Raw genomic sequence first — 26,022 nt, forward strand, 5'->3', positions numbered from 1 at the left:
ACACCAAAGTCCAGCACGTCCCATGACCCATCTGCTGAATCTCAGACAGAAGTAGCAAGAACCAAATAGGGGCTCCCTTTGCTCTCAGCCCCAAACAGCCCAGCTCTTCTCAGTGTTACTTTTGTGGATCACTCTTTCATCAATTTACCTAAATTTCTAAACTTTCTGGAAGCTATTTAGTGGGCCTGTGCACCAGCATAGGAGGTTAAGGAGGCCACTAAAATTGGCAGGTTAATGATTTGCATCAAGTCGGCCATATGGGCAAGGTAAAGGAGATGGGGAAATGGGGCTCACCTTCCCATCCTGCAAGGTCCTGCCTAATCTCCTCCCTCCCTCCAGCCACCACCTTCCAGAACTGTCCTGCCAGTCACTTTCCCAACCTCAGCCCTGGGCAAGCTGATCTCCGGTCCTTTGCCAACTCCAAAGCCGTTCCCTTATTAGGCTGGCCATGTCCTTGCTCATCCTGCTCCGTAGAGCCTGGGGCACCCTATCCCTTCTTCCTAGATGCCCGTAACCTCTCTCCTAAGATCCTTCTTGGACACCTCCAGCATCTTCCTTCTCTGCTTCTTTTGTGTTGCTTACCATCAGAGCTGCAATAGGATCAATGATCCGTTTGAACCAACTGATACTGCTCTGTCCCATTTCCAGCTCTTCATCTGGGCAGTTCAAGCAACATGCTTAACCACCACCAATCTGGTGGGGTGCAGGGGTGGGGAGCAGGGAAAGCACTTCCAATTTTATAGCATTTGCCTTCCATACAGCAAATATTCCCACCATGGCCCACTTCATGCTACCCTGAATGTGGAATTGAGAAGAGATGCACCCAACCGGCTCTTGTGAGCTGCTAAGAGTGGGCTCCTCCACGCCACTGCGCGGTAAACCCACAAACCTCTATGGGGAGTGTGTTCTGTGGGAGTCCTTATGCTAAATGCTGAGCATAATGTATAGAGATGTGGGTCCTGGATCACAGTCTAGTATAGTGTATAGGAAAAACTGCCTCACTGAGCCACATGTGACAGTCAGAAAAAAGGGGAAAAGGAAGATAAAAAAAAGAGGGAAGGGTCAACTTTGGCCATCTAGACATGGGATTCCTTTGAATTCTCACAAAAATGATCCTCAACATTTTTGAGCTAAAGGAGACAGATATCACTGGGCACCTTTGCTGTCCCCTGAGTCATGAGGGCGGCCAGCCGGCACTGCACATAGTAGGTGTTGCCTCACTGGTTTATTTAATCCGTATAAGAATTCCATGAGGCCAGTTCAGCCATCCCCACATCTGGAAAGGAAATGACTTTCCCAAAGTCACAAAGCCAGAAAGGTCTATGCGGGCTGCTTCACCCTGCTAATGTTTCCAGCGAGGGAACGTGGTCCTGAGCTACATCGAAGACTGTCGGAGCAGCCATTCCCTTAGAGAATTGTTCCTAGAAGATATTCAAAGTGGGCTGTCAGGTCTGGAGTCCTGGAGGGTAGAGGGGCAGGAGAGGAGCCTGAACTTGGGGGGCCAGCGCACCCACCTTCAATGGGCTCTTACTCTTTTTATACAGTGATCCCACACAAACCTGCATTTTATAAACAGTTCCTGCAGAAACAAAACAAAGTGAGTTTGAAAGCCACTGATTTCCTGCCAAATCCTTAAATTTATGGAGGTGGTAACTGAAGGCTGGGGAGTGTCTAGTGGTCATTCAATCACTCCACGTTTCTGTCCTACCTGGTACAGGGTTAGCATACTATGGGGATGAAATAGCTTGGGGAAAATTTTCAGAAAATACTCCCCAACCCAATTACCTCCCCGGAAATGGAGAACTCCTAAGGCAAAATCATAAGCACAGCAGTCACCTGCACCCCCTAAGGGTGAGTTCCAATCTCCCTCTTAAGTCCTTTCCTGTGTTGGAGCAGCAAGCATCTGCAGGACTTCTAGGCTTGGCATCAGCAATTCCCCTCGACACCCAGTCACATCCAGATTCCCCTTGGAAACGCTTGACCCCGTGTTGGAAATGCTTTTCCACCACACTGGACAACATGTGCTTTACACGATTTCTCTGCAGGCAGCCTCGCCTCTGAGTCAGGGTCTGTCCCTAAATGCAACAAGTTTAAAGAGCTACAGCGGCCACACCCCACACGCGGCTCACTGTCGGCTTTCTCTTCCTAAGAGAAGCTCTAACTGCATTGTTGTATTTTAGTCTATAACTCACAAATTAAAAACTGAAAGAAGAAACACATTTTTTCTGTCAGTGGCTTAAGGGGATTCCACCTCTAAGCTGCTGCTAAAGCTCCCTTAGTCTTTTTTACATTTGAAGCATTTTGGAGCAATTTGCTGGAGTCAAAGAAAGCAGTGAAATTTCCACAACTGATTTCAAAACCGCCGAATCTTGTATCAGTGGAGGGGAGCCTGGTAGTAACACCAGAGGGGACAGTTTTCAAAGAGGACGTGCAAGGCATTTCTGCCCGGCGCCTGCGATTGATTGCAATGACAGACATGTGACCAAGTCCCCAAGGAGTGCTTTGAAAACTGTCCCTCCTTTTGTCCTCCCCAACACTTTTGGCTGTGACAATGCAGATGGTATGGGAAGGGACAGAGCTTGAGAAGCCACCTCACAGCCCAGTGAACAACGCCACTGTAATTCCATTAACACACACGAGTTTTGTCTGGTGGGCAGCATGGAGCGATCGCAGATTGAGCAACGGGGGGTGAGGCACACCTGGATGGCCTCACATCTGTAAAAACGAAGGCGAGGCAGCAGTGGCTTCCGAGAAGGGAAGCCTGCACACGGTCCACACACCCACCGCCTGGGCCTTTCCCCTCCGGTGGGCTGTGCCTTCTGCTTCCCTGCCCTCTTTGATTTGGTCTTCCAATCTCTACTCCTTTGCCGCCTGTTTACCTGTCTTGGTCCCTGACTGGGGTGATCTTTTCTCCCCTCATCACACACACAACGACACTGTGTATTTCAGCTATACTCACACTTCTGTACTGAATTAAAACCCCCAAACATAAAATGTGTACAAAAGGGTGTATTGTCTGTGAATATTTTGTGCTATAAGGTATCAGATAAATCAGCCCTCTGAGAGGTTGCCCCATTTACAAGCGCACAGGAGAACACGAGACTGCCCACTCACCACAGTTTTGGCCAAAACAGAATATGTTTATGACGATGACTTGGTTGTGAGCAAGGATACACACTGTTTCATAAGAGTGCCAGTCATTTGCATTTACTCTTTCTAAATGTTGTCTGCTCCCTGCCCATTTTCCTATCAGGTTGCTTATCTTCTTGCTTATGGATTTATAGGCATTCTTCATGTTAAGGAAATTAGTTCTTTGACTATCTGCTGGGTCGTGATCTTTCCCACTTTGTTGTTCGTTGATTTTGTTGATGGCGTTTTTTTGCAGGACAGTAGGTTTTAAATGCTTACGGAGTCACATGCATCAATCCTTTGCTGCAGAGCATCTGGGCTTTAGGTCAGGCTAAGGAAAGTCTTCCCCATCCTAAGGTAAACCTATTATCCTTTTGTAGTTAGACTGTTTCACATGGTGTTCACAAAGTGACTAGACACGTCCTGCTCACCCCACAGCTTCTGGGAAGTGTTAACCAGCAGAACCAGCATGTTTTAAAAAAAGTCTGCACCAGTGATAAATCTTGAGAGCAAGAACTCTGTCTTACTTGTTTGTGAAACCTCCAGCACCCAATCCATATTCTAGTGAATAAGCAGCGCACAGTGTTCACTGAATTAAATCTTAAAAGAAAAGCGTAATACACAGATGCCAAACCAACTAGAGGAAAGGGGTCTCTTTTCCAATAGCTCTCCAAATGACATTAAGAAAAAAGGTCTGGTGCAGTCTATATTTAACAAGCTGTCCAGGAGAGGAAACTTAGCTCACAAAAGTGTTAAGGACATGTCAGGATATGGGCCTTTTGAAAAGCTGGGGGAGGATTGAGAGAATAACTACTAATTTTGGCAGGTTGCAAAATTGTTGTCTTCGTCAGATAAGAAAACTTTACTAGGATCTTATTACCTGCTTGTTTGTTTGGGTACCTAATGCTCAGTTAGGTACAACCCTGCCACTTTCTCCAAAGCATCTGAGGCCCAGAGGGGTGTGTGCTTCTCACCAATACAGGGCTGTTGTGCTGGACCCACAAGTAAAGGAGGCATGGACTCCATGCTCACAGTTCAGAATCCACGAGGAGATGAGAAATGGAAAAGGTAATTGTCTTACAAGGTAGAGGGCAGAGGGGGCCGTGTTTGCGCAGTCTGACGCTCTGCTTTCGTGGGGGATCAGCGCGTCTGACAACGTGTCAGCAAACATCTTGGTTGATTCAAGCCAGTGCCACTTGCTTTGGTTCTGTTTCTGCCATCACATGCTAAATAAGCGCCTGATGGTAATGATGACAAATAATACAAATATCTCATCGGTATCTGCAGAAGTTTGTGCAAATAATTTGGAATACATCTATCCTTGTTACTCAATAACTAAACACATTATTCTCTATTTTATGAGAATTAAAAAAGAAAAGAAAAGAAAATGCCTACCTATGTGCAAAATGAGCCATTCTACTAGCTCCAGTCCTTAGTATCAGCCTGGTTCACATGGTGATCTGTGATGAGCTGGTTGTTCAGCTGACTGTGTGGGCTCATAAAAGGCTTCTGGTTTTAGCTTAATTGACCTGTTTCCCAATAGGGAAGAATGAGACCAGCAGGGGAATGAGGGGAATGTGGCCTGCCCAGGTCACATGGCTGCCTCGTGGCCAAGGCAGGTGTCAAATGGAGACTTCTGGACACCAACTCCCACTCACGTTCCTGGCTGCCTTAGCCTTCCTTATAAAGAATAGTTGAGGTTATCTTGGTTGTACTAGAATCACTGGTAATTGTTTAAAATAAAAAAACACTTGTGTCTGAGCCCCACCGGCCTCTAGAAGTCTGGTGTAATTGGTCTGGGGCAGGACAGCAATGTTTTACAAGCTCCCCAGATGTATCCCAGGTTGACAACTCAGCCTCCAGGTTCAGAGACCTGGTGATGCCCTAATTCCACTCTTGCTCATCTCCAAAAAGGAAGTACCTGAGTCCCAGGTAGCACTTTCCCTCTCCCATGCCGGGAAGTGCCCATCTCCCAAGCCCTGCCCGACTCCATCAGCAGAAAACGGGATCAGGCTGGCCGCTGCATGAGGACCCACCCTTAGCCACTGACGATTGGATGAGGGATAGATACCTGACCAAGGTGAGCCAATCAGCTATCTCTTCCCGGAATTGAAACTGACAGTCTCTAACCAACCCCTGCTGGGGCTCAGGAGGAGGTTCAGGGTGAAACCCGGAAGCGAGAGTGGGGATCGATCCCCCCCGTGTATGCCAAAGTGGGGAAGGACTGCCTGCTTCCTTCTGTAAGGAGGAGGAAGCTGATGTGTAAAAACAGAAGGGAGGGAAGGACAGAGACAATGACCCTCCATCCCAGCTCCTCCCGCTCCCAGCGTGTAGCCAAAAACCTCATCTACACCTTTATCCATATAGGAAAGGAACAGAAACCTGAAGGCAGAGTTTTTATGTCCAAAGACTCGCTGGCCAAAGATTCTAGGTAATTAACATGCTCCTTACAGGACCTCTGATTTCCTTGCAAGGCGCATGCAACCACAAGTGGCCAGGCCGAATTTGACAACAATGCTGAGGTTTCATCACCGCACAGGACCTCAAACTGGGGTCCTGAAATGTATACATCAATGGAATTATACCACAGCTCTTGCTGATCAGAAGCCCTACAACTGCCACAGAGGGTGCTGATTAATAGAAGACACAGGACACAGAATTACACGTGAATCTTCTAGAACATGGGTTTCATGGGAGAAATTAGTATAAAGGGGTCTTTTGGCACTAAATAAAATTAATCAATCAGACCTTAGTATTTCGACAATCATTTTACAAAACTACCCTATGTAATATTAGTTCCATGAGATGGTTGATTAGATATCAGTTTCCGTGTCCAAATAAGCTCGTAACACACCATCCGCGTTCTTTCCCCATGGAGGGTCACAGTACCTATTAGCATATAAAGAGTCTACGATGGACCACAGTGAAATTAAACATTTAACTTGTCTAATTCACAATTTCCCTAAATTATGTGACCGCCGAACTCCCCAAGCATACCTTTTGAAAAATTTTCTTCAGGGGAGGTGATATTTTGTTTTCCATGGGAGAGCACGTAATAGCTATAAACTACTGTTCTAAGTTTTTCTCAGTTCTCCAGTTTTGATGACACTTAACTTACAGCAGGGAGGAAGAAGTCCGATATCATAATAGCACAGTTATTCTAACACCAACCAAGGCTTGCAAGATGTCAAGGTCGAAGTGTTATCCATATAATACAGATCAAAGTCAAGCAAGGTGGAACGGTTACCCTGTGCCAAGCGCTTTACATACATTATTGCACTTAATCCTTTGCACAAGCCTTTGAGGGAGTAGCCCTATTTTACCGATGCAGAAACTGTATATTCTTTCTGTATTACTACAGATTTTGCTGACAACTTTTTATTAAATGGGGCTTTGAATGGAGTGATTTAATGCTGATTTATCATCACTAACCAGCAATTTCCTGCATGTCAATTGTGCCCATGACACTTTACACATTACAGGGTATTAAGGAAACATACCACTATTATTTTTTAAACACTCTTGAAATGACAACCTTTATCTTTCAGCAGGGAAACGCAGCTCTTTACTTACCAAAATCAAGCCACAAAATCATTTGTTTTTAGAGCTGGAAGGGTCGAGATTTTGAGAAGCCCTAGCCCCAGGCTTCTACATATTAATCAGATCATATTTTCTTTTAGGTCTCACTCGACCCCACTTGGAGAAAAGATGGACAAGGAGGAGAGGGCATCCGAGCTCACATTACATGTGCTAAGATTAAACACCAGGCTTTTTAACTGGGAAGGAAGGAAGAAGCCAGAAAGAGCCAGGGTGGTATGGTGTCTAACTAGAAAGAAATTTCTGCAAGACTGCAGTATAGGGTCCAGTTATATTTTAATAACTTTGTACCTGGGTTTCCTGATCTGTGTAAAGGGGATAAAAATACCTCCCCACCTCTAGTTGTTATAAGTCAAAAATGGCATAGGGTCTATCTTCCAGGGGACATTTAATCAATGAACATATAACCAAGCCCCCATTAATGTCTAGGGGACTTCAGACGGACAGGGCTGGGTGGGAGATCACGGTCATCACCTCCATGGAAGTGTTCTCTAACTCTGGACAAACTGGTATGGCCCCCAAGTGACCAAAAGAAATGAGGAATATATTTCAATATATTGCAACCTTGACCTTTGGCTCTCCATGTGCATTTGAGAACTTGTGCCTGCATCCCCTTTTCTATGTTTTCCTCCTCCTTTTGGTGATCTTTCCAGAAACAGAGCTCCAGATAATCTCTGACTCAGTCTCCCCAGTACTGTTGACACGGGTTACATGTGCTGGCATACTGGTTTTAAATGCATGTCTCTGGTACCTCTGTAAAAATATCCAGTTTCAGAAAATAAAACTCTGCTTATAAACACATAAAAAGTTTCAAATAACAAGCAGAATATCTGCTTGGAAAAAAACCCTATTTCAGTGAATATGATAATCTGGCCTTCACTTAAAAGGATCACGTGTTTTGCCAATGCACAAAAATGTCATTCCTTTATTAAATATTTTATTGTTCGCCTATTATGTGCTGTGTTCATTGTGCTTATAATTTATAGACTGCATTACTTTTTATTCCACTGGAAGTTCCAGGGTGTGTTTGTTTAGGTTTGTACCAAGGAGCCACCCATTTTGCCTCAGTGATCCTCACCAAGGTCTCCTCAGTAGGAATAAATCCCAAGACTAAAGGCCTGGGACTCTGGTAGATGCTGATACTTCTTTTGATACCTATGATCACTTTCATCTCCACTTTCACGTGATGCACCCTTTTCCAAAGGTAAAGATTTTAGTGCATAGTACCTTGTTTCTAGATAGAGTTCTATTGCCCTATTCATTTCTCATATTAACAGCTTAACACTTAAAGTTGGAAAGACAGCAAGAAAACCCATAATGAGAAAACTTCAGGACCTCCCCAATAAATAACTGTTGTCTTCATTTTGACAAATAGGAGACAGTCTTTGCAATGTGAGGCCTTTCAAAGAACTGATTTCCTGGTTCAACCCAACAGTTCTGAGAAATACATGACAAATTTTCATTTGCTATTAATCACAAATTATTTTTTCCCTTAAAAAATTAATTGAAAACATGAGATGGAATAAATATTTCAGGCGACCAGCAGCAAAATGGGAAAATACCATGTGTTTGAAGTTTTAGTGCCCTCTGAGTACAGAAATTTATTTGCAGCAAGCAGAAAATAGACAGCGAGCATAAAAATACAGCACAGTCCCCCTAGTAAAATTATTTATCAAGCTAACAAGGGAGGGACCCTTCTAGTAACAACAAGCCAGCGAGGAAAAGACATGGCTTTATATTTTACCTTTGGGTTAGCAAACCAGTAAAAATGCCAACTGACAAGCACTTCACATAAACATTTCTTTCTAAATGAGCTTCCTTGTTAGGAGGAAAGAAAAAAAAAAGTCTTCCTAGCTAAGGATCACTGTAGCTTACAGACAGAGAATTCTAGCACATATGTACACTTTAGTGCAAAAATAAAATAACTGATAAAATAAGTTAAGGTGAATTACGAACAGGGCTTAAAAAACAAATTAGAAGTTCATGAAAGAAGATGTGCTTATCAAGGTATCCTCATACCTGGACATTCACACAGTCACAGCTTATAAGATGCTATTTCTGGGCTAGCATTAAAAGCCCCCAGAAAAAAAAACATACATATATATTCCCATACAGATATATATGTCCTGACATTGCTTTTACTGTATAAGCCTCATTGCTATATTTTTTCAAGTATTTATTTTATGAGCAAAACCCCAAAGTCGGTTTTTACAGTTTAGTTTAACGATACCAAACTTTGATTATAAATTACGAGTCACTTTATTGCAGCTTGCAATACCAGAAAGAAAAAGAAGAAAGGAGAAATCCTTGGGTCGCAAACCACGGCAGTGGCCTGATCCCAATTAAACTGTAAAGAAAGAGTAAAAAGATGCGTCCGCAGAATAACTGTATCCTCAATAGCTTTGCAAACAATTCCTGACAAAGCTACAAGTCACATGCTTGGGCCTCATCTTCCCTAAAGTGACAATCTAATCGGTTAATGGTGGCAGACATGGGAAGGAAAGGTTGGTGCAGGGGCTGGGGACTCAATGACTCTGTAAAATGTTGAGTACAGACAGAAACACCTTGCAGTAGCCTCACTCCCTCCATCCCCACCTCCAACCCCAACCTGTGCCTTAAAAAATACGTTTCCCAGAAACAGAGATGCAAAGTTTTTCATTACTAATGTCAGTCGGCTCAAATAAAATAAGAGGAAAAAACTAAAAACAAATCCTTCCTTATTTTTTTTCCTCTCTGCAGCAGGGTGCCTTTCACCACGCTGCTGTCAAAGCTCAGACAGAGCTCTGGCCGGGCAAACGCGGCCTCCCATTCTCAGGCAGTAACCTAGCTGGATCCTGTACTTCTCTTGTGAGATCAAAGCCCCCACACTGTCCACCTCAAAGCCCACCAGTTTGGGAGCTGGGCGCACTATCTTCCCGCAAATCTGCAGGGAGGGTTTACAGTATGTGCTAATTTGTGATCCCTGACCTTTTGACATGTAGACTAGGGTCATGTCAGGACGCTACTAAGTAACCAAAGATCAGAGTTAGAACAGAGGTAACATTCTAAATAACTAGGTTCCCCAAACTGCCCTTGGAGACTGGAGTGTTTAGAAGGCATCATTACATTTTAACCCACAATTTAATCTACAGCTCAGCTGGGGATGGCTTTGAAAGCAGCCGTCATGTAAGTTCTGATTTGCTGGCATCACTAGACCAGGAGACCAGGCAGGCATATGGGAAAGGCCATGCATCCTGGAAAAGGAGATACCAGGTGCCAGGAACCCACAGCGAATCTCCAGAAGGCTGCTGCAGGCCCAGCCCGGCCCAGCAGACCAGCCACAGGCTAGCAGCAATCCAGAACTCATACCAACTCACCTGACCTGTCCTGGGGAACCTGAGTGCCAGCCTCCCAAAACACCATTAAAGCTTGTGCTAGCCCGAGCACCTTGCTTTTTTCTTCTACTATGCACTGGTGAGAAACTGCTTCTGGGCTTGAAAGGAACAAAACGAGAAGAAGAAAAATAAAGCACAAAACTTTTGGGAAAACCCAATAACAAATACACAAAACAGCCTTTAAGCGTCAGGACGGAACTGCAAGCATGTGCTACTCACTGCAGCAAACAATGAGAAAGCAGTTCTGGCTTGGGTCAAAAAGGTCAACAGGGGGAAAGAATTTCTGATCTCTTGGCTACCCTGACTGCCAAGAAGAGAGAGGTGCCAAGCATCCCTTCCTGCAGACTTGCTGGCCTTTGAAAATGCATGATTCCAAACACTGTTAGACGTATCATGTGCACCTTAGGATTTTTTGAAAGGATTCTAATCACTCATTTAAAAAGATAAAGAGATAAAGAGATGGGGCACGGGGGCAGGGGGGTTCAGGGGTGGTGGTGGAGATTGGGTATGTGGGGGTAAGAAGGAAGAGAAACAACCTAAACAAAAAGTTCTATTCTCTTATCCAAAATGTTCAGCTCTGTAAGAGACCCCTGTGTCAGCTTTCCCCCCTATATCCTGTACATCAAGAATGAACCTCATTTTAAAATAAAAACAAGCTGGAGGCACACCACAGCAGTACAGACTCAAGCCCTTTAATTATTGGCCTTCGGTAACAAAAGATCTCCATTCTGGTCAACTCTGTTGAGAGGGGAGGGTCCACCCTAGATTCAACGGAATCCCGTTAAATGATTGCAAACACAGACTCAACTTTGCTACTGTGTGGAGCCAGGTAAGAAGAACTTTGCAGGACCCTGTGTAAAGGAGGTGTGATGCGGAGTCGATTTCAGATCAAACCCATTGGCACCTCTACGGCCCACCTGCTAGCCAATGAATTTACTGTGTTTTTCGATAAACCCAAAAGACAACCCCAAATCAGCTTTAACTGCATTCGATAATGATTGTGGAGGAAAGACAAACGCCAGCCCACTCTGTGCTCTCCTTGCCTCTTTCCTGTCATTGATTAAGTTGCAGGGATGTGCCCCTGGGTTCCTAATTAGGTGTTAGTATCTTCCAGCAACTTACACCTGAGGTCCCCCCACTACTTGGTGGCTCTGTTCTCTCCAGTGACAATCCCTGTAATTCCCACAGCTGATTTGATTTTTTTCCCTCTCAGCGCCTGAATCCGCTTCCCCCACCTCCTCGCACTGGGTATTTGTTCCCATCTTGAATTATAAGGTCTGACAGCTTACTTGTATTTTCTGTAGATGTGGGAAAGACAGGCACACCGAATCTTCACACTGGCTTCCCCCTGTCCCAGCAGTTCCCAAATATTGCAGAAAGGTGACAAAACAAAAACAGAAAACCCCAAAACCAACCCTTCTGCTTAGCTCATTTATTAGTGATAATTTCATTAGGTGCCAGGAAAAGCAGAAAACGCAAACACTAAACAACTTTACAGTCATTTTTGGATTGAGAAAAATGAAAGACGCAGCAAGCAGCATGTGAGAAGAGTTTCAGCATCGGCATCTGCGAACGGCGGCAGTAAATCTGAGATTTTGGCAGGTGACTGAAAGCGTGCTTTTAGAACGAAAGCTTTTTACAGAAGCAGCATCTTGTTTTAAACAATGAGCACCACACTTTTACAAAAAGTCCTTCTTCCTTTCTTCCCCTATAAATACAGGTTTCTTTAAGTCAGCCTCTTGAGTAGTATCCTAGAGTCTACTGAAATAATAAGAGTTCATACGGCATCATCAGGCCTATTACCCTGTACCTGCTCTGCTAGGATGGATTAAATCAGCTCAGAAGGGGGCCAAAGCCCCCTGAAAGGAAGACATCAGGCAGGCTTGAATGTTAAGGGGGCAGAGGGGTGGTCATGAGGGGCATAATCGAAATAAACGAGCACCTGCAAACAACTGGGGAAGGTAAGTCTGAGTAATAAAACACTCTAAACGGAATTATTTCCCCTTAAAGAATATCAGTGCCAACAACTACTTTGACGTAATTTGCTGAAGACGTACACCCAGGGAGCTTGGGATGCACTGGTCCACACGAAACAGCATTCTACTCCGGGCTGCCATAGCAGTGGGGGTGGGAGATCTGCTTTAAAAACTGAGTATTTAGGAGCCCTGAAGGACCTGTAGTGTGGACAAGCGTCAGGACCAGTTCTCACTTGGGCTTTTCAAACAGAGGTACCAAGAAATCAGAACACACAGTCTGTGTTTTCACATGTCCTGTGCATGAGAACACCTGATTCACCGTTTCTGTTCAAATGTTTTGCTGGACTCTGGGAGGGGAACAGAGCTATGACATCTTTCATTTTATGTTTGAAATAGACGGCTGTGCTAAGGCAGCCATGCTTGACACTAAGCCCGGCAAACCATGCTTGCGTTTTATTTCTCAAAGATGATGGACAATGTGGGAGGATAAGTTGTACATAATGAAAACAAGATTTCTGAGTAGCTTTACTGGTTTTTTTTTTGTTGGTTGGTGATGGGGTGTTCTCCCAGATCATACAATAATAAAGCCTTCCTTACATCGGTTTGACTTCATATTGGCATACGTACAGTCAGGGTAAAACACGTCGACTCAGCTAATTATAAGACTCAAAAAAAATCAGATGGCTACTTAGGACCCAGGAAGTGCTCTCTATACAAGTTCCATCAGCTTCTCCCACAGATGACAGGAAAGCTACAAATGGGCCTCTCTCCTATGTATGTATCCCACCTGCCTCGCCCCGAGGTACCTCTGCAAGGCTTGGCTGCATCCAGATGGGCCTTAGCCAATGTCAGGAACATCTGAAATGGGCAGAGCACAGACCTGAGCCGGCTAAGATCCATCCCCACCTTCTGAATTAGTGTTTCAGCACACAAGACAAAAGAATGTATTTTGAAGATCTACATTCCCCTTTGGTGCAAATCGTGGGTAGTTGTGTTACCACTTTTTCACAACTCAAGTATAGAGACAGCTCCTAAGGTGAATTCCAAAGCCACCCTCGGTATTTGAGTCAAGCAGTGTGTCACTTGTTTCCATGGCAATGATGCTAACATCACATCTTATCTAGAGATGCTATCATGGGAAACTTTATATCAAATAGCAGTGCACGGACTGTTGTCCCTGTTGCTATTCATGTTAGAAAACCTTTTTTTAGAAGGCACAACCTTGATAAATCATGCATTTCAGTAGATTGGCTTATGCTAAGCTGTAACACGGCTCTTGGAAAATGTTAGTCAGGATGAAGGAATGATACAGAAATGGAGAATTTCATTTCTTTTTCAATGCCTCTTAGGATGAATACTTTGCGGTGTGCCCAAGAACCATGTTATAATCTACACTGTGTTTCTGAGAATAAATGAAAGGTAATTAAAAGGCTCCCCAAATGGCTTGTGATTTAATTTTCATACTCGAGCCTAGAAAATTGCCAGAAATAAGCCACAAGCTGTATGTAGTTGAAATTAGCAAGAGAGAAGCTGGTGGTTCTACCTTTTTGGCTTCTACCTGAAATCCCTTAACCAAAGTGACTTTCTGAGAATAAACTAAGTAACGCTCCTAAGAGTATCAAGTATTGAGCTTTTCATAATATCAGCTTATAATATCTAATATCACAGAGTAACTTGGAGGAATTGTCCTCCTCCTCCCCAAATTCCCCATCTGGCCAAATGTCTTTCTCTTCCTTGCTCTCACCTGTCAATCATGTTCACAGCTGAAATTTGATTTCTCTCCCACCAGTAACCTTATATGAAATATTACCAGGGGGGTCAGGACCAGTGTGAACCTTGCTTTAAAAGTTCATTAACTCTTTACTCAGAATGGATGGTTTTAATGTAACAAAACCTGCCGGTAGGCCTATATCATCATATTTAATAGATGGTTTCAAATTGCAATTATGAAGACAGGGATAAAAGAAAGGAATAAAAAAGAAAGGAATACGTATGGGTACCACATGCACACACAGGGACACTCAAATTAATCCCAAAGGTATATACTCAGTTACAATCTATGCAGGAGAACCATTAAAGAAAATGTTATTTTGTATAAGGGTAGAAAAGAAATCACGTTAAACAGACACAACCCAGTTATTTAAAGACCTTCATGACAGCAGCATGTAAAAGTAAGCCATCAGATATTATCTTTGAACAGTGGGAAAAAATGGGGTTCTGTTTTTGAAACTCCCCATTTACTGGGTCCTTAAAAGTGTCTCCTTCGCAGAGTAGCAATTTCACAATGTGACTTTTACCCTCCCTCCTCAGTTTCTCTAGAAACCAAAAGCTATAGTTCATGCAAATTTCTCAGCAAGCACATTTTTAATAAAAAAAAAATCAAACTTCGTTCCATTAGCCAATAAGAGGTAACAAGACCGCATATGATGATGACACTAAATAATTATTGGTGTAAGAGTGTTGGTCTAGCTCTCTAAACCAAGAGGATCCATAATTAAATTCACACTGGGATACATGTAATTGAAAACCAATTTGAATAGCTTATTTCATTTTTTTTTTTTTAGTAGATGGAAAATCAGATTTCTGCCTGGAGTGGGGAGTGGCTTCCAAGTCACGTTTGGACACAGAAGCTGGGACAGAGTGTGAAATTACACTACATTTTCCAAACATGAGTATGGAGTGAATTATAAAAGACTATAAATTTGGAAAGTTTCCGAGGCCCAGGTAGAGCTGGCCATGGGCCGTGGAAGCTAGTTGTACAGATTCACCTAAACTGTCTGACATTCAAGCAAAAGCACTGGCTCTGCATGTGTCAAGAGATTCATGCTGGTTAAGACAAAAGATCTGAGATTTACTCAAACTAGATTAATCACTCTGTACACCACACTTATGTAACGAAATAAATAGAAACGTATACGCATGCTGGTCTCGGATGCACCGCCTCACCTCTCCTCCACACCTCGTGTCACCACATATGTATCAACACAATAAAGAAGGAGCTTTTTGCACCTAAAAAATGATCAGCATTCCTTGCTTGCTTTCCCCCTCCTGGAAAACTCACTCAAACAAGCACATGCAATTCAGAAATCAAGATGTACCTCTTTGACTTCAGGCAACAGGATCACATCACTGATGTAGAGGATTCCCTTGGGTACCTAATTTAGTAAATATATTAAAATAAACAAAAGGTCATTAATAACCATGAAGAGGGTTTCAAGGACAGTCTGTTCAAGGCAGCCTACCTATCTACGAAAAGGGCAGAATTAGACAAGAAGAATGAATTACTTCCACTCGCTTTGGCATCCTGGCCTCAGCCCTAACAGAGGAGGGGTTCACATGGAAGGGAATGGCGCAGGATGCGGGGTCATCCCTCCAACTACTGCTCCCACCCCAGAAGGCTGAGATAGTGACAGCCCCTGGCCTGACAGCCTGGATCAGCTGTGAACCAAGCTCAGCTCAGAGAACCCAGTGACCTATCATGGGTTCACAGTGGGGGAGGATTTGAATGGTCTCTGATGAGTGTTTCTCAAGCATTCAGACTGCCAGTCCCTCAGAACCAAACCCTCCCTGCTTCCCCTGGCACCTTCCTAGGGTACATGCTCTTCCATATTCCCCCTCCTCCTCCTCCATTGCGCTGGTCTGTTCAGCTGGTCCTGCTGACCTTAATTGCAAATGTTCTCTTAACAAACAGAACCTTTTAGATACCACCCTTTTTATTTATTAACTTCCTCTCTGTTTAAATTAGTAGAGGGAATGCTTAGAATGGTGTTATGAAAATGAGGTTGCTTTTAAAAAAACAAGTCTTTTGGCTTCACAATGAATAAAAAAGCAGTGTAATTCCAAGTAGTTAGCTTTCTATGGTTCAAAAAACCCTTATTGCTATTAGCTGTACTAATGTAAGTGGCAAAATAATTATCATTTGCTGTACGGGGTCCAATATTTTCCAGACAGCAGTTTAATAACAAAGCAGACCTGTCATTTCTCCCTGTAGTTAGTCACACTATACAAGTTCAGACTGTCAAAATATATTTAAAATCTAATTTTAAAAATTCAACGTGGTCACAGCAAATCTGTATACAATAACTGCGATAAACGAGTAAGTCAATCTAGTTTTTTTCCCAATGTGGATATGCAGTTATTTTCCTTTAATCCTCCACACTTGCATTTGGATTACCTTATAATTGTGTGAACAAATACATTATACTCATACACCTGCTGAAATCTGTAAGCTGCTGTACCCCAACACAGAATCTTTCTTTCCTTAAATTTTCTTTTAGCATCAATCTCTAATTATTTCAATTGCTCTTTATCTAGATGGTATGACTATGCATTAAAACATTTGGATAAACAAATTTGTACTCTTGTATCTGTCAGGGCTGCCCCAAATTTGTTATGTGCCTTCATTTACATTTCATGTTAGAAATGCTTTTAAAACCTTATGGTACAAACTGCTCTTCTTCATGTAATAATATACATTAAACTTTTGCCAAACATATAATTTCTATGCAAAAAAAAAAAACACCCACAAGAAATAAGAAACACAGTTAAGTTACACATGGTGCTAATGTTATCAGTAATACCAATTTTCTTCTCCATTTGAAGTTCACGTGGTTAACCTCTAAATAAAAAACTTCCTATATAAGGTTATTTTTTTAAATCTTTAGAAACAACAGATTCTTTTGGAAATGCAAGTGACTAGATTAAGAGATTGAAGAGATTGTGGAGAGACTATTTTTATAATTCCTCTGGGGCATTGCAAACGTATGTCAAGCTTCTACGAGGAATATTTACATGAGATCATATACTTGGGAGGCCCTTCTCAATTTTAGAAAGAATACTACAGAGCCATCATTGAACGTAGGCTTTGCAAAATGCTCCTTTGCCTTCCTGACCATTTATTTCACTGAGTGTCTTATTTTTGAAGAAAAAAAATAAGACCTCATGAAATGTGATATTTGGCATCTTGCCTGAAATCTCATAAAGTAGATGGACTTTTTAGATCACTGGTGTCATTTTCCTCAAGATGACCTCTACTCTCTGGCCACCTGGGGACCCCATCCTCTGTTATCAAGACATTTACTTTCAAAAGGTGGGGAGAGACAGATTCTGTCTGCACACCTGAATGGAGTCCAAAAGCCATTGCAATTTCTCTGTTCTCTTCCCCTTCACCCAGGCCAGGCACTGGAGAAGGGCAGTGGGCGCCAGAGGGGGCTCCCACAGGAGCGGGAGAGGAGGCTTTTGAGCTGGGCTGAGATGGTGCAGTCTAAGCCGGACATCTGCCAGACAGTGCCTCTAACAGTTGAATCTACTTACCTAACAATTAAATACTACTTTTTAAATAGCTTAGTGAATATGCAGGGATATTCCAAGGAACTTTAAAAAGCTCCCCGTTAGCCCGTACAAGGCAGGGAATGAACATCAACAGTGTACCCTGAAAACATGCTACAAAGGGTCACGGTGTGTCCATGAACCTCCCCACATCATGCCAAGTCAGGGAAGATCATTCTAAGACACGTTTCAGGCTATGTTCTGTTCACGCCTACTGAAACACAGAGTAGACCAATTAACACTGCCCTGTGATCATTTTTATTTCATAAGGTGGAAACTGCAGGTTTAGCTTTTAATAGCATCCCCTCTACAACGTGTTACTCTAAAGGGTTCTGTAAATAAGTAAGTAGATAAATAGATGGGTAGATGGATAAATAAATGGCAGGTGACAGAACAGGTTAGATTCACTGCCTGAAAGTAGACAGACTCAAATAGCATCTTTTAACAGACTTAACCTTATCAAATTCTATCAAAAAGGGTTTTAGTGTAATCTGACAGTGTAAAAGTGTCTCAGATGCTCAGATCATTGTTTTAGTTTCAACATAACTATGCGTGCATTAATGAATCCTTCCCTAAGAGAAGGAGAGAGGAAAAGGAGATATTTTAAGGAAGGTACAATGAATGAGATTTGCTTGCCTAACGACCCCATACTTGAAGTTCCTTGGGGGTTCCTGTATGCAAAGCCCCTACGTGTAAGGGCTCCTTTCTGAAATCAGTTGTTTTAAAGTTTGCCCTCTTAGGACAGCTCCTGAGTGCCTGAGATTTGGCTGCCACTGTGTTAAATCCAGGTATGTGAGCCAGCCCCCCATGCTGGGGCTGCTGCTGAAACCCTAATGAAGTTTGTTTGACTGGCTTCCCTTTATAATGAGCGTCACACTCTACCACGGAAACCCCCAACCATACCGAGATTCCTATGAAGACTTTAAACAAGGTATCTGGATTTCCTTCTGTCCTCTCTTTTTCCTCCTGACCCGTCTCTAACCAGAGCAGGGGAAAAAAAAGATCTGAAAAATGGGCCGGAAAATTAACAAGAGTAAAAATGAAATGATCTGGAGCTCAGGATCTTATTTACAGAAGGTCCCCGGGGCAGCTAGCGGGGTGGGTGAGGGTCGCAAGGGGCGCAGCCTCAGGGCCCAATCCCGCTCCCTCCCTCCGTGCGCCCACCCGGGAGCGCAGCACCTGCAGTCAGTTGCGACGTACCCGGGGGTGCTCCTCTCTGGCCAGGGCAGTCTTCCTGGAAAATTTTAAATCACATCCCAGTACGCATTCGAGACTCCGGCTGGGGCGCGGGCGCCGGGCGGGAGCGGGGCCCTGGGGCACGCGGGGTTTGGAGGCTTAGCGCCCCCGGGCGCCGGCCGGCGTCTTGGGCATCTCCGAGGGGAGCCGCACGGCCGGCGTCCTGATCGGCCCGCCTCCCCAGGCGCCGCCGCGGGCGTGGGGCACGCAGGGACTTCCCGGTGGTCTCAGGTAGCCGCCGGGACCGCCCCCGCGGCCCCGCCTCGCGTCCTTCCGCACCTGCTGCGCGCGGTTCGAGACCCACGAGGCTGAGGAGCGCACCTGGACCCACTCAAGCTGGGACAGCAAAGCCGGGGCGAGAGGGCCGCGCAAAGCAAGCGGAAACACACACAGGGACCAGGCGGGGAGGAGGAGGTGCGGTGGCTGGGGGGGGATATAGAAACTGGGACAGGGGGCCACCTGAGCATCCTCCAGGCCTTCATCTCCTTCATTCCAGGCTTCCAAACCCCTGGCACCAGAAGCTGTCGCCAGCGTTCAACATTCCACAGCCACCTCCCAGCCCTTCTGGCAGCCAAGCACCCAGCCCTCCTTCCCATGCCTGCCTTTGTCTACACTTAAACTGGGGCAGCACTAACTTAATGGGTCTAAGGCCTTAGTTCAGGTGACTGCCTTCTGGCCCAAGGGCAGTGACCTGAGTCTATCTGATGGCCCTGGGTGACTAGGCTGGGGAGAAGAGGTGCTAAAATCATGGAGAACAACTGGGATGGGACAAGGGTCAGGTTGTCAGGGGCCAGGGCTCTGAAGCTAAGGACATCGTTAATGTTTTAGGAATTATGGGGACTTCAGGGTCTGTCAGCCCCTGCAAACAGATCCTTCCTGGGGGGAAGCCAGGGCCCTGGGAATGACCTAGGATTGACCCCTAGCGATGGGGGTCAAAAGCCAAGGTTGGCCTCTGTAAGCAATACTCCCCTCGGCCCCTTCCTGTGCTCTGCTCCCCTGGGCCTAGCTTGGACTGCCATTGTCCTGGCCTCCTCGGGCCTGCTTTCCTCCCGGCAAACCCCTCTGAGAAGACCAGAAACCCACACGGGCTTCTAGGAATGAATGAGGTCACCTTGAACCAGGGCAAAAAGAATCTGCACTGCAGGTCCCACTTTTCGGGCCAGGATTCCCAACAATCCCTCCTTGTTGGGATTCTCTCAGGAAATCAGTTCTCACGTCTCCCCACCCAAGTGCTCTAAGGTTTAGCGGCCTCTCCTAGTCCCTGACCCTGACCAAAAGAACCAACCAGAAGGAACAGCCATCCTTCGGAATCTTAGCTCGAGAACACCCAAGGCTGGTGAGCAGAATTTTGAGAATAAACTCAGAATCGAAATCCCCCCAGGCAGCTCACACCCAGGCCTGGCCGGGAGGGAACTGCGGGGAGTGAGTGGTGGACACAGAACTATTTCCTCTCTCCTCTCCTCTTCCCAAAAACATCCACGGACACTCCCCTCCCTCATCCTCCCTTCTTGAATTAATGTCTCTAATCGCAACTAAAGATCCAAGAATCTGTGGAGAAAGGAGGAATGTGATTTTGCAATCCAAAGTCCTAATTATAGGAAAAAATCATTATTTAACAAAAAGAATGGAAAAGAAAATGAATTTGGTTGAAGAGAAGAGGCGCTCAGTAAATGGTTATGATTTGGGTAAGGAAATGTGCATTCCAGACGTAGAGTCTCTGCGGAAAATGTGTTTGTTGAGTTATTTGAAATTGTCCACCTCTGATGCAAATTCTATGAAGATCTGATTTCTGTGTGCTGTTGATGTGTCCTATCTCAGACTTATTATTTCAGGCAAACTTATGGAAAACACAGAGGGCTTTCAAATTTAAACAATAAAAATTGTCACAATGCATAAAACCTATTGCAGTAACCATACAAATATTGGCACGACATGACCAATTGATCGAAAATGTCACCACCATAAAATCACAGATTGATTTATTTATAAATGCCCCAACGTTAAGACAGGAACAATCGCCCCAGATTTCTCAATTTGGGTTTAATGTCTAAAGCTCATTTCAAAAACGAAATACATGTGAGCATATGTGAAAGAAATGGACAGTCGGATCTTGTTTGGACCTGGCATGCGTGGACACTGGGTCTGACGTTAAGCCATCGAGGGGAAATCTGACTGGCCCCTAGGATTCTTCCTGGAGCTCTTGTCCTCCAAGTCCTGCTCACCATTCTCGATGGCCACCCTCATTTCTCACTGCCCACAGATGGTGCAGGGGACCGGGAGTCTTGCCTTTTGCTACGCCTTCATGCACAGCAATTTGATTTGCTTTGTTGTTTGTTTTGTCCCTCTCTAAAGGGTAAAGATGTCCCCACATTGTTGCAGTACTGTACTTCTTTATGCCCGGACAATCATGAGACAGTCTGGGAGACTGAAAATCTCTCACCCTGTCCCCTACCCCCGCTGGAGAAAAACTGCCAGACAGAGCTGGGCTTGTTCAGGAGCCGGGGCGGAGCAAGGCTTGGAGAGAATTCCCCTTTCCTAGGGAGGTTTGATGTCTAAAGATCTTGAAGATTTATATCATAAGTGAGGAAAGCAATGCTATCAGAAGGTGGGGTAAGCCTAATGCTCTGTTTTTAAACAAGTACAAAAACAAACACATTCAGAAGGTTGGCCCCTAGACCACCTCCCTGATAGCTACTACACACCCTGTCTAGGATTTGGGGCATCTTTTAGACTTAGGGTGCACCAAGAGTGAGGACAAACTTTAGGTTTCTCTTATTTTCCTCCAAAGAAGGAAGGCACCGATTCCAAATTATTCATTCACCATTCTGAAGAATAACCTGAAATGTGTAAATCACAGCCCATCGCTATAAATGTATGTTCCCTAGAAAACTAAGACATTTCTTCAAAGAAAGGGGCAACATTATTTTCTTAAAAATCAAATGAAAGTAAATCACGGGGTGGTGGTGGTGGGGAGTCTTGCAAGTCAGCAATCTCAAGTGATGAACCTGCCTTCCCCTCCCCTCTGAATGGCATGTTTATGTGAGAACTAAGGCCGAGGGTTTGGCTGTGTGCTTTACTGGCACAGAAATCAGATGGCTGAAGGATGTCACTCATGTATTTTAGTCTTCCAAACTATCTCAGTTATTCTTTAACTACCGGCAGGCAAAAAATAGAGATACCTGTGTGACAAGCAGACTTTTAAATACATTGATTGACCTAGAATGCCAAAGGCGGGAGGAATACATTTTATAAAGCGAAGAGCATGTGAATATGCAAGTAAGTTGGCCTAAACAAAAACAAGAGGGACAATAACAAGACCCAGCCTGCACTTACTGAGGGACCTTTGAATGTGTCCAAAGCAACTTGAGTTATTTAGGAAAGGAAACGCTGGGAATACAGCTAGTGAGACAGTTGTGCCCCACGTTTGTGAGTGGGGCCCCCATTTGCCCCGTGTTCACTGTCTTCAGCAGTAAAGCTGGTGGTTTGGCAAGGAGAGGTCCTATTTCAGAACAGAAGTACCTAGAATTGACGTTACTAAATAAAAACTGCGGGGCTGAAGGTATAAGGAAGAAAAGATTGGAGGGTTGGACTCAAGCATTCAGGAATAATCAGTATTTCCCATTAGGGTGGGCTGTGTCAAAGGGTCCCAGGTGGTTAGGGCATTGAGGCAGATACATACGGTATCTAGACACCATTTCCTCGCTGAGATGGGGAAGTTGAATCTCTGCCTATTTGATGTCAATCTGTTAATGCGTCAGATTCAGTGCAAAAAATTATTATATGGTTTTTGTAAACAAGGAAACATGCAAAAAATGGAGAAATTAAAGGGAGGTGATTTGGGGAGGATTGGGAGCAGAGGAGGGGGAGAAACAAAGGGCATAGAGGGCGGGTGTTTAACTAACTTTGTATTTAGCCACACACTGTTTTCAATTAGAGCTACTTGTGATGAATGAACATGTCTGACATCACTGATAAACACAGTACTATCCAGGGCCTACCAGAAAACTAGGGTGCTCGGGCTGCCAAAGCTTCTGCCCACGGCATCTGCTTGGGGAGGGGGAGTCAAGTATTTTTTCATCTTAGTAAAATTATCTGCCAGAAAAACAATGAAGCGTGAAAAAGTACTATTGAGAGTGTGCATGCCTACATATGCTTTAAAAACGCTCGCTGTTACCTTCTGGGAAACTTCCCTTCACCTAAATGTACATTTGTATATCTTTTAATTTTCAGTGGATTTTTAAAACTAATTTTACAGGTTGACAATCCAGCCTATTCAGTTTTGCGCATCATAAAGCAAGAAGCTTCAGCGTGCGTTCCTGTGGGTCTGGGTGCAAGACCCTAGGACAACAGGCATAGTTAATTAGTACGGATATTATACATTTAATAGCCTTCTTCTCTAACGCGATCATTTTTCTTTAAAAAGGAGGCTAAACAGACATCAGGGCCAGGTTATTCTCCATGACTGCAACTAATAATGATAATAATAATAATAATAAATGTTTAATGTACAGTTCTCACACAAATTTCATTTTGTGAACACACTGTTAAATATTCGTGGCTGGGGCTTCCAAAATGTGGCATATCCCCCTGATGGCTTCAACTTGCCAGTGGGCTCAGTTCTGTAATTGGAATGAAAGGAATTTTAACACTATTGAGACAAAGACTCAAATGCAGAGTAAAGGGAAGGCTAGATTTCCTTATATGATTTATTTATTGACTTATTTTTTATTTAGATACTTATTTGTAATAAGGGCACTTCAGCAGGATTTAGGATTTCTTTGTTGAAAAATCATGTATTTCTGTTTGCCACTCACACTATACTTCCAAGTTTTTAGTAATGGTTATTTCTAAAAATGCCTTTCACTAGGAGTTAAACTTCTGTTAAAACCAACTACCAAAACCTCATTTTTGCCAGCACCTCTCTACTTTGCTTCCTAATATTTGGGGCCAAAACCTGCTTTTAAAGATATATATATATATATATGTAATGTGTATATATAAATATATATATACTTTAAACTGCCTTGTGCAGAGTCCTATGAAAATGCTTAATTGTTGCACAACTGTGGTTTTCTTCTAGGTACCATTTCTCATGAGATAATAGCCATAGCTCTACCCCGAATATCACTCTTATTTGGGAATGTGTTTGCCTAAAATCTTTTATCTGATGCTGCGCTTTTACACGCTTATCTCCATTTCTGCTTCTTCAGGGGGAAACTGCGCATCTCCTAGTTGGGATCAGAGCAAAAAAAATAGATCTCAGAAGCAGAGAAGAACAGCTAACTTCAAGAACACGGAAGTTGGTTTACTGGTAAGACTTTTGTTAAACAAAATGAAGTGTGGATTTAGGAGCCCTATCCAAACTGGCACCTTAGGGAAGGTGGGTGTACACTGTCTTCATGTGCTGTGAGAAAGGGGAAGGAGGACGAGATGATAAACTGGCCAGAACTGAGCAGTGCCAAGCCTAACCTGTTTTCTTCAAAATAAGGCCTTCCTTCAGAGTTGCAATATTATCATTTTTTTAAAAATGTAAACAAAATAAAACAAAAGTCATGGTGTTTGGCTATATTTTCAAAACAGTGGTGGCTTTGTTGAACATTCTCTTCAAGTTCTAGGGGATGTGGACTAGGAGTACAGACTGCATGGATTTGTAACATTAGTTTCATGAATTCGTATCATTTTAAAATAGGTCAGTGCTACTAGTGAAGGTTGCCCAAGATTTTCCACGGGATCTTTAAAGTCAGTTCCCATCCACAGCCTGTTTGGAGGTAAATGCCAGTAAATCAAAGCAAAGCCTTTATTCTACCAAGGCACTACTTTTTGCTTGTATTTCTGGAGCTAAGGTGGTCTGAAATCATGGCCAGCTTGTCCAAGTGGAGAAGCCCTGGGCTAAATATTCGCAGTGAAATAGGCCTTAATAACACAGTTAAAACCCAGATACGTACTTGGTTTTTCTTTTTTCCATTTAAGACAAATGATCTTCAAAGTTAAAAAACGAACAACTTTGATTTGTCCAAAGTGTTGATGTTAAATCTCGTCAGGACTTGCTAACAAGAAAATCATGGTGTGTGAGGAAAGAAGGAAAAATCAATCAATTTTAGCTAAAGGCAAGAACTGTTTCTCTTTACTATTAAATGCATATGCGCCCAGGAACCTCTGCCATGCCTTATTCCCCTGGCTCATTTCTCTCTGGATGGGTCATGCTGCTGGGTCGGAAGCTCAGGCCAGGCTGAGAAGGCCCTGCTCTCTGCTTGGGATTTTTGTTTGCTTGTTTTCACCAGAGGGCAATAATGTCTCAACTCATTTGAAAACGGAAAACTTGGGGGAGCGGGGAGTGCATTTTGAGAGGTCATAATTTACATTTATATTAAATATTGCTAATTATTAAAAGGGACTTGCCTCCCGTCTCACAAAACAGCCTATGCTTGTCTCTGAATTATTGCTTCCCTACTCCACCATTAATCCTTCCTCTGGAGAAAAGGATGCATTTTACACTTCTAATGCAGTGTTGGGCCCAGTTAAACTGTACACTAAGAAACTGAGTACAGAATCAAAAAAAAAATGCAGTTTATTATTGAAGATTATTCTTTCTCTTGATATAACCAGAATTGAAAACGAAAGAGAAGCACATAGGAACATCACGCGTGGTTAGTTAGTAACTCAGGATATAAAACAATTTTGCACAGCAAAATATGTAAAAGAAAAGTAACTGACAAGATTTTTTTATATTTATTGTGGTAAGATTTACGTTTCATTTTTTTTTTTTTTAAAGACAGGATGTCAGTCCCTGAAAATAACATTTACTGATTATTGCCTTTTAAAACTGTGGATTTTTTTTTTTAAGTTACAGAAAATCCAGTTCTGCACCACAATACAACTGTAAAAAAATCTGCATCAATCTTAAAACTGTGCAGTAATGCCATTTTTATAACCGCATAAATTTTATTAGCGTTCTAAACAGTTTTGCAAATTTTTTTTTGTATTATATGCTTGCAGGTTATATCTTAGTGCAATTCAGTCCCAAATACTTTAATTTTGAAAAAAAACATACATTTTGAATGTAAAATACCCCTACAGATATAAACAGGGGTGTTTCCCCTTTTAATACTTTGGTTTTCAATACAGTCAGTGGTATAGCAAAGACTACACATACCCAACTTATATTTAAGTTGCAAGCACATGCTGTATAAGCTACTTTTTTAAACAGTCCCCTTGCAAACTCTACCCCCCTTAACATCACAACAGTAAACAATTTAGTGCATCAATCTTTTTAAAAATCTACAGCTAAACAGACCTAACGCCTTCAAATTCATCTATAACATTCCTTTATCTGTAGCATACATTTTAACTGGGCTAACAGATTATAAAAACTAGAATTAAAT

The 26,022-nt window shown here is 43.3% G+C and overlaps 1 protein-coding gene across 4 annotated transcripts in view; it reads right to left on the reverse strand.

Annotated features, from left to right (window-relative positions):
* The window catches only part of MAF (MAF bZIP transcription factor), a 310,576-nt gene that overhangs the window by 281,511 nt on the left and 3,043 nt on the right, over nt 1-26,022 (reverse strand). For 2 of the 4 annotated variants that reach the window (XR_008994033.1, XR_008994034.1), the window contains exons 1-2: nt 18,605-21,224; nt 15,175-15,231 (exon numbers count right to left, since the gene is read on the reverse strand). Coding sequence is in view for 2 of the 4 variants with exons in the window: in XM_057492936.1 (XP_057348919.1) it covers nt 23,166-23,259 (94 nt within the window). In the remaining 2 variants the exon portion in view is untranslated. Of the gene's footprint in view, nt 1-15,174; nt 15,232-18,604; nt 21,225-23,121; nt 23,260-26,022 lie in introns of those variants that run through there. The other 2 variants (XM_036909333.2, XM_057492936.1) reach the window with 2 other exon arrangements.

The sequence above is a fragment of the Manis pentadactyla genome, chromosome 15 (assembly GCF_030020395.1).
Source record: "Manis pentadactyla isolate mManPen7 chromosome 15, mManPen7.hap1, whole genome shotgun sequence".
In the NCBI taxonomy this organism is placed as follows: domain Eukaryota; kingdom Metazoa; phylum Chordata; class Mammalia; order Pholidota; family Manidae; genus Manis; species Manis pentadactyla.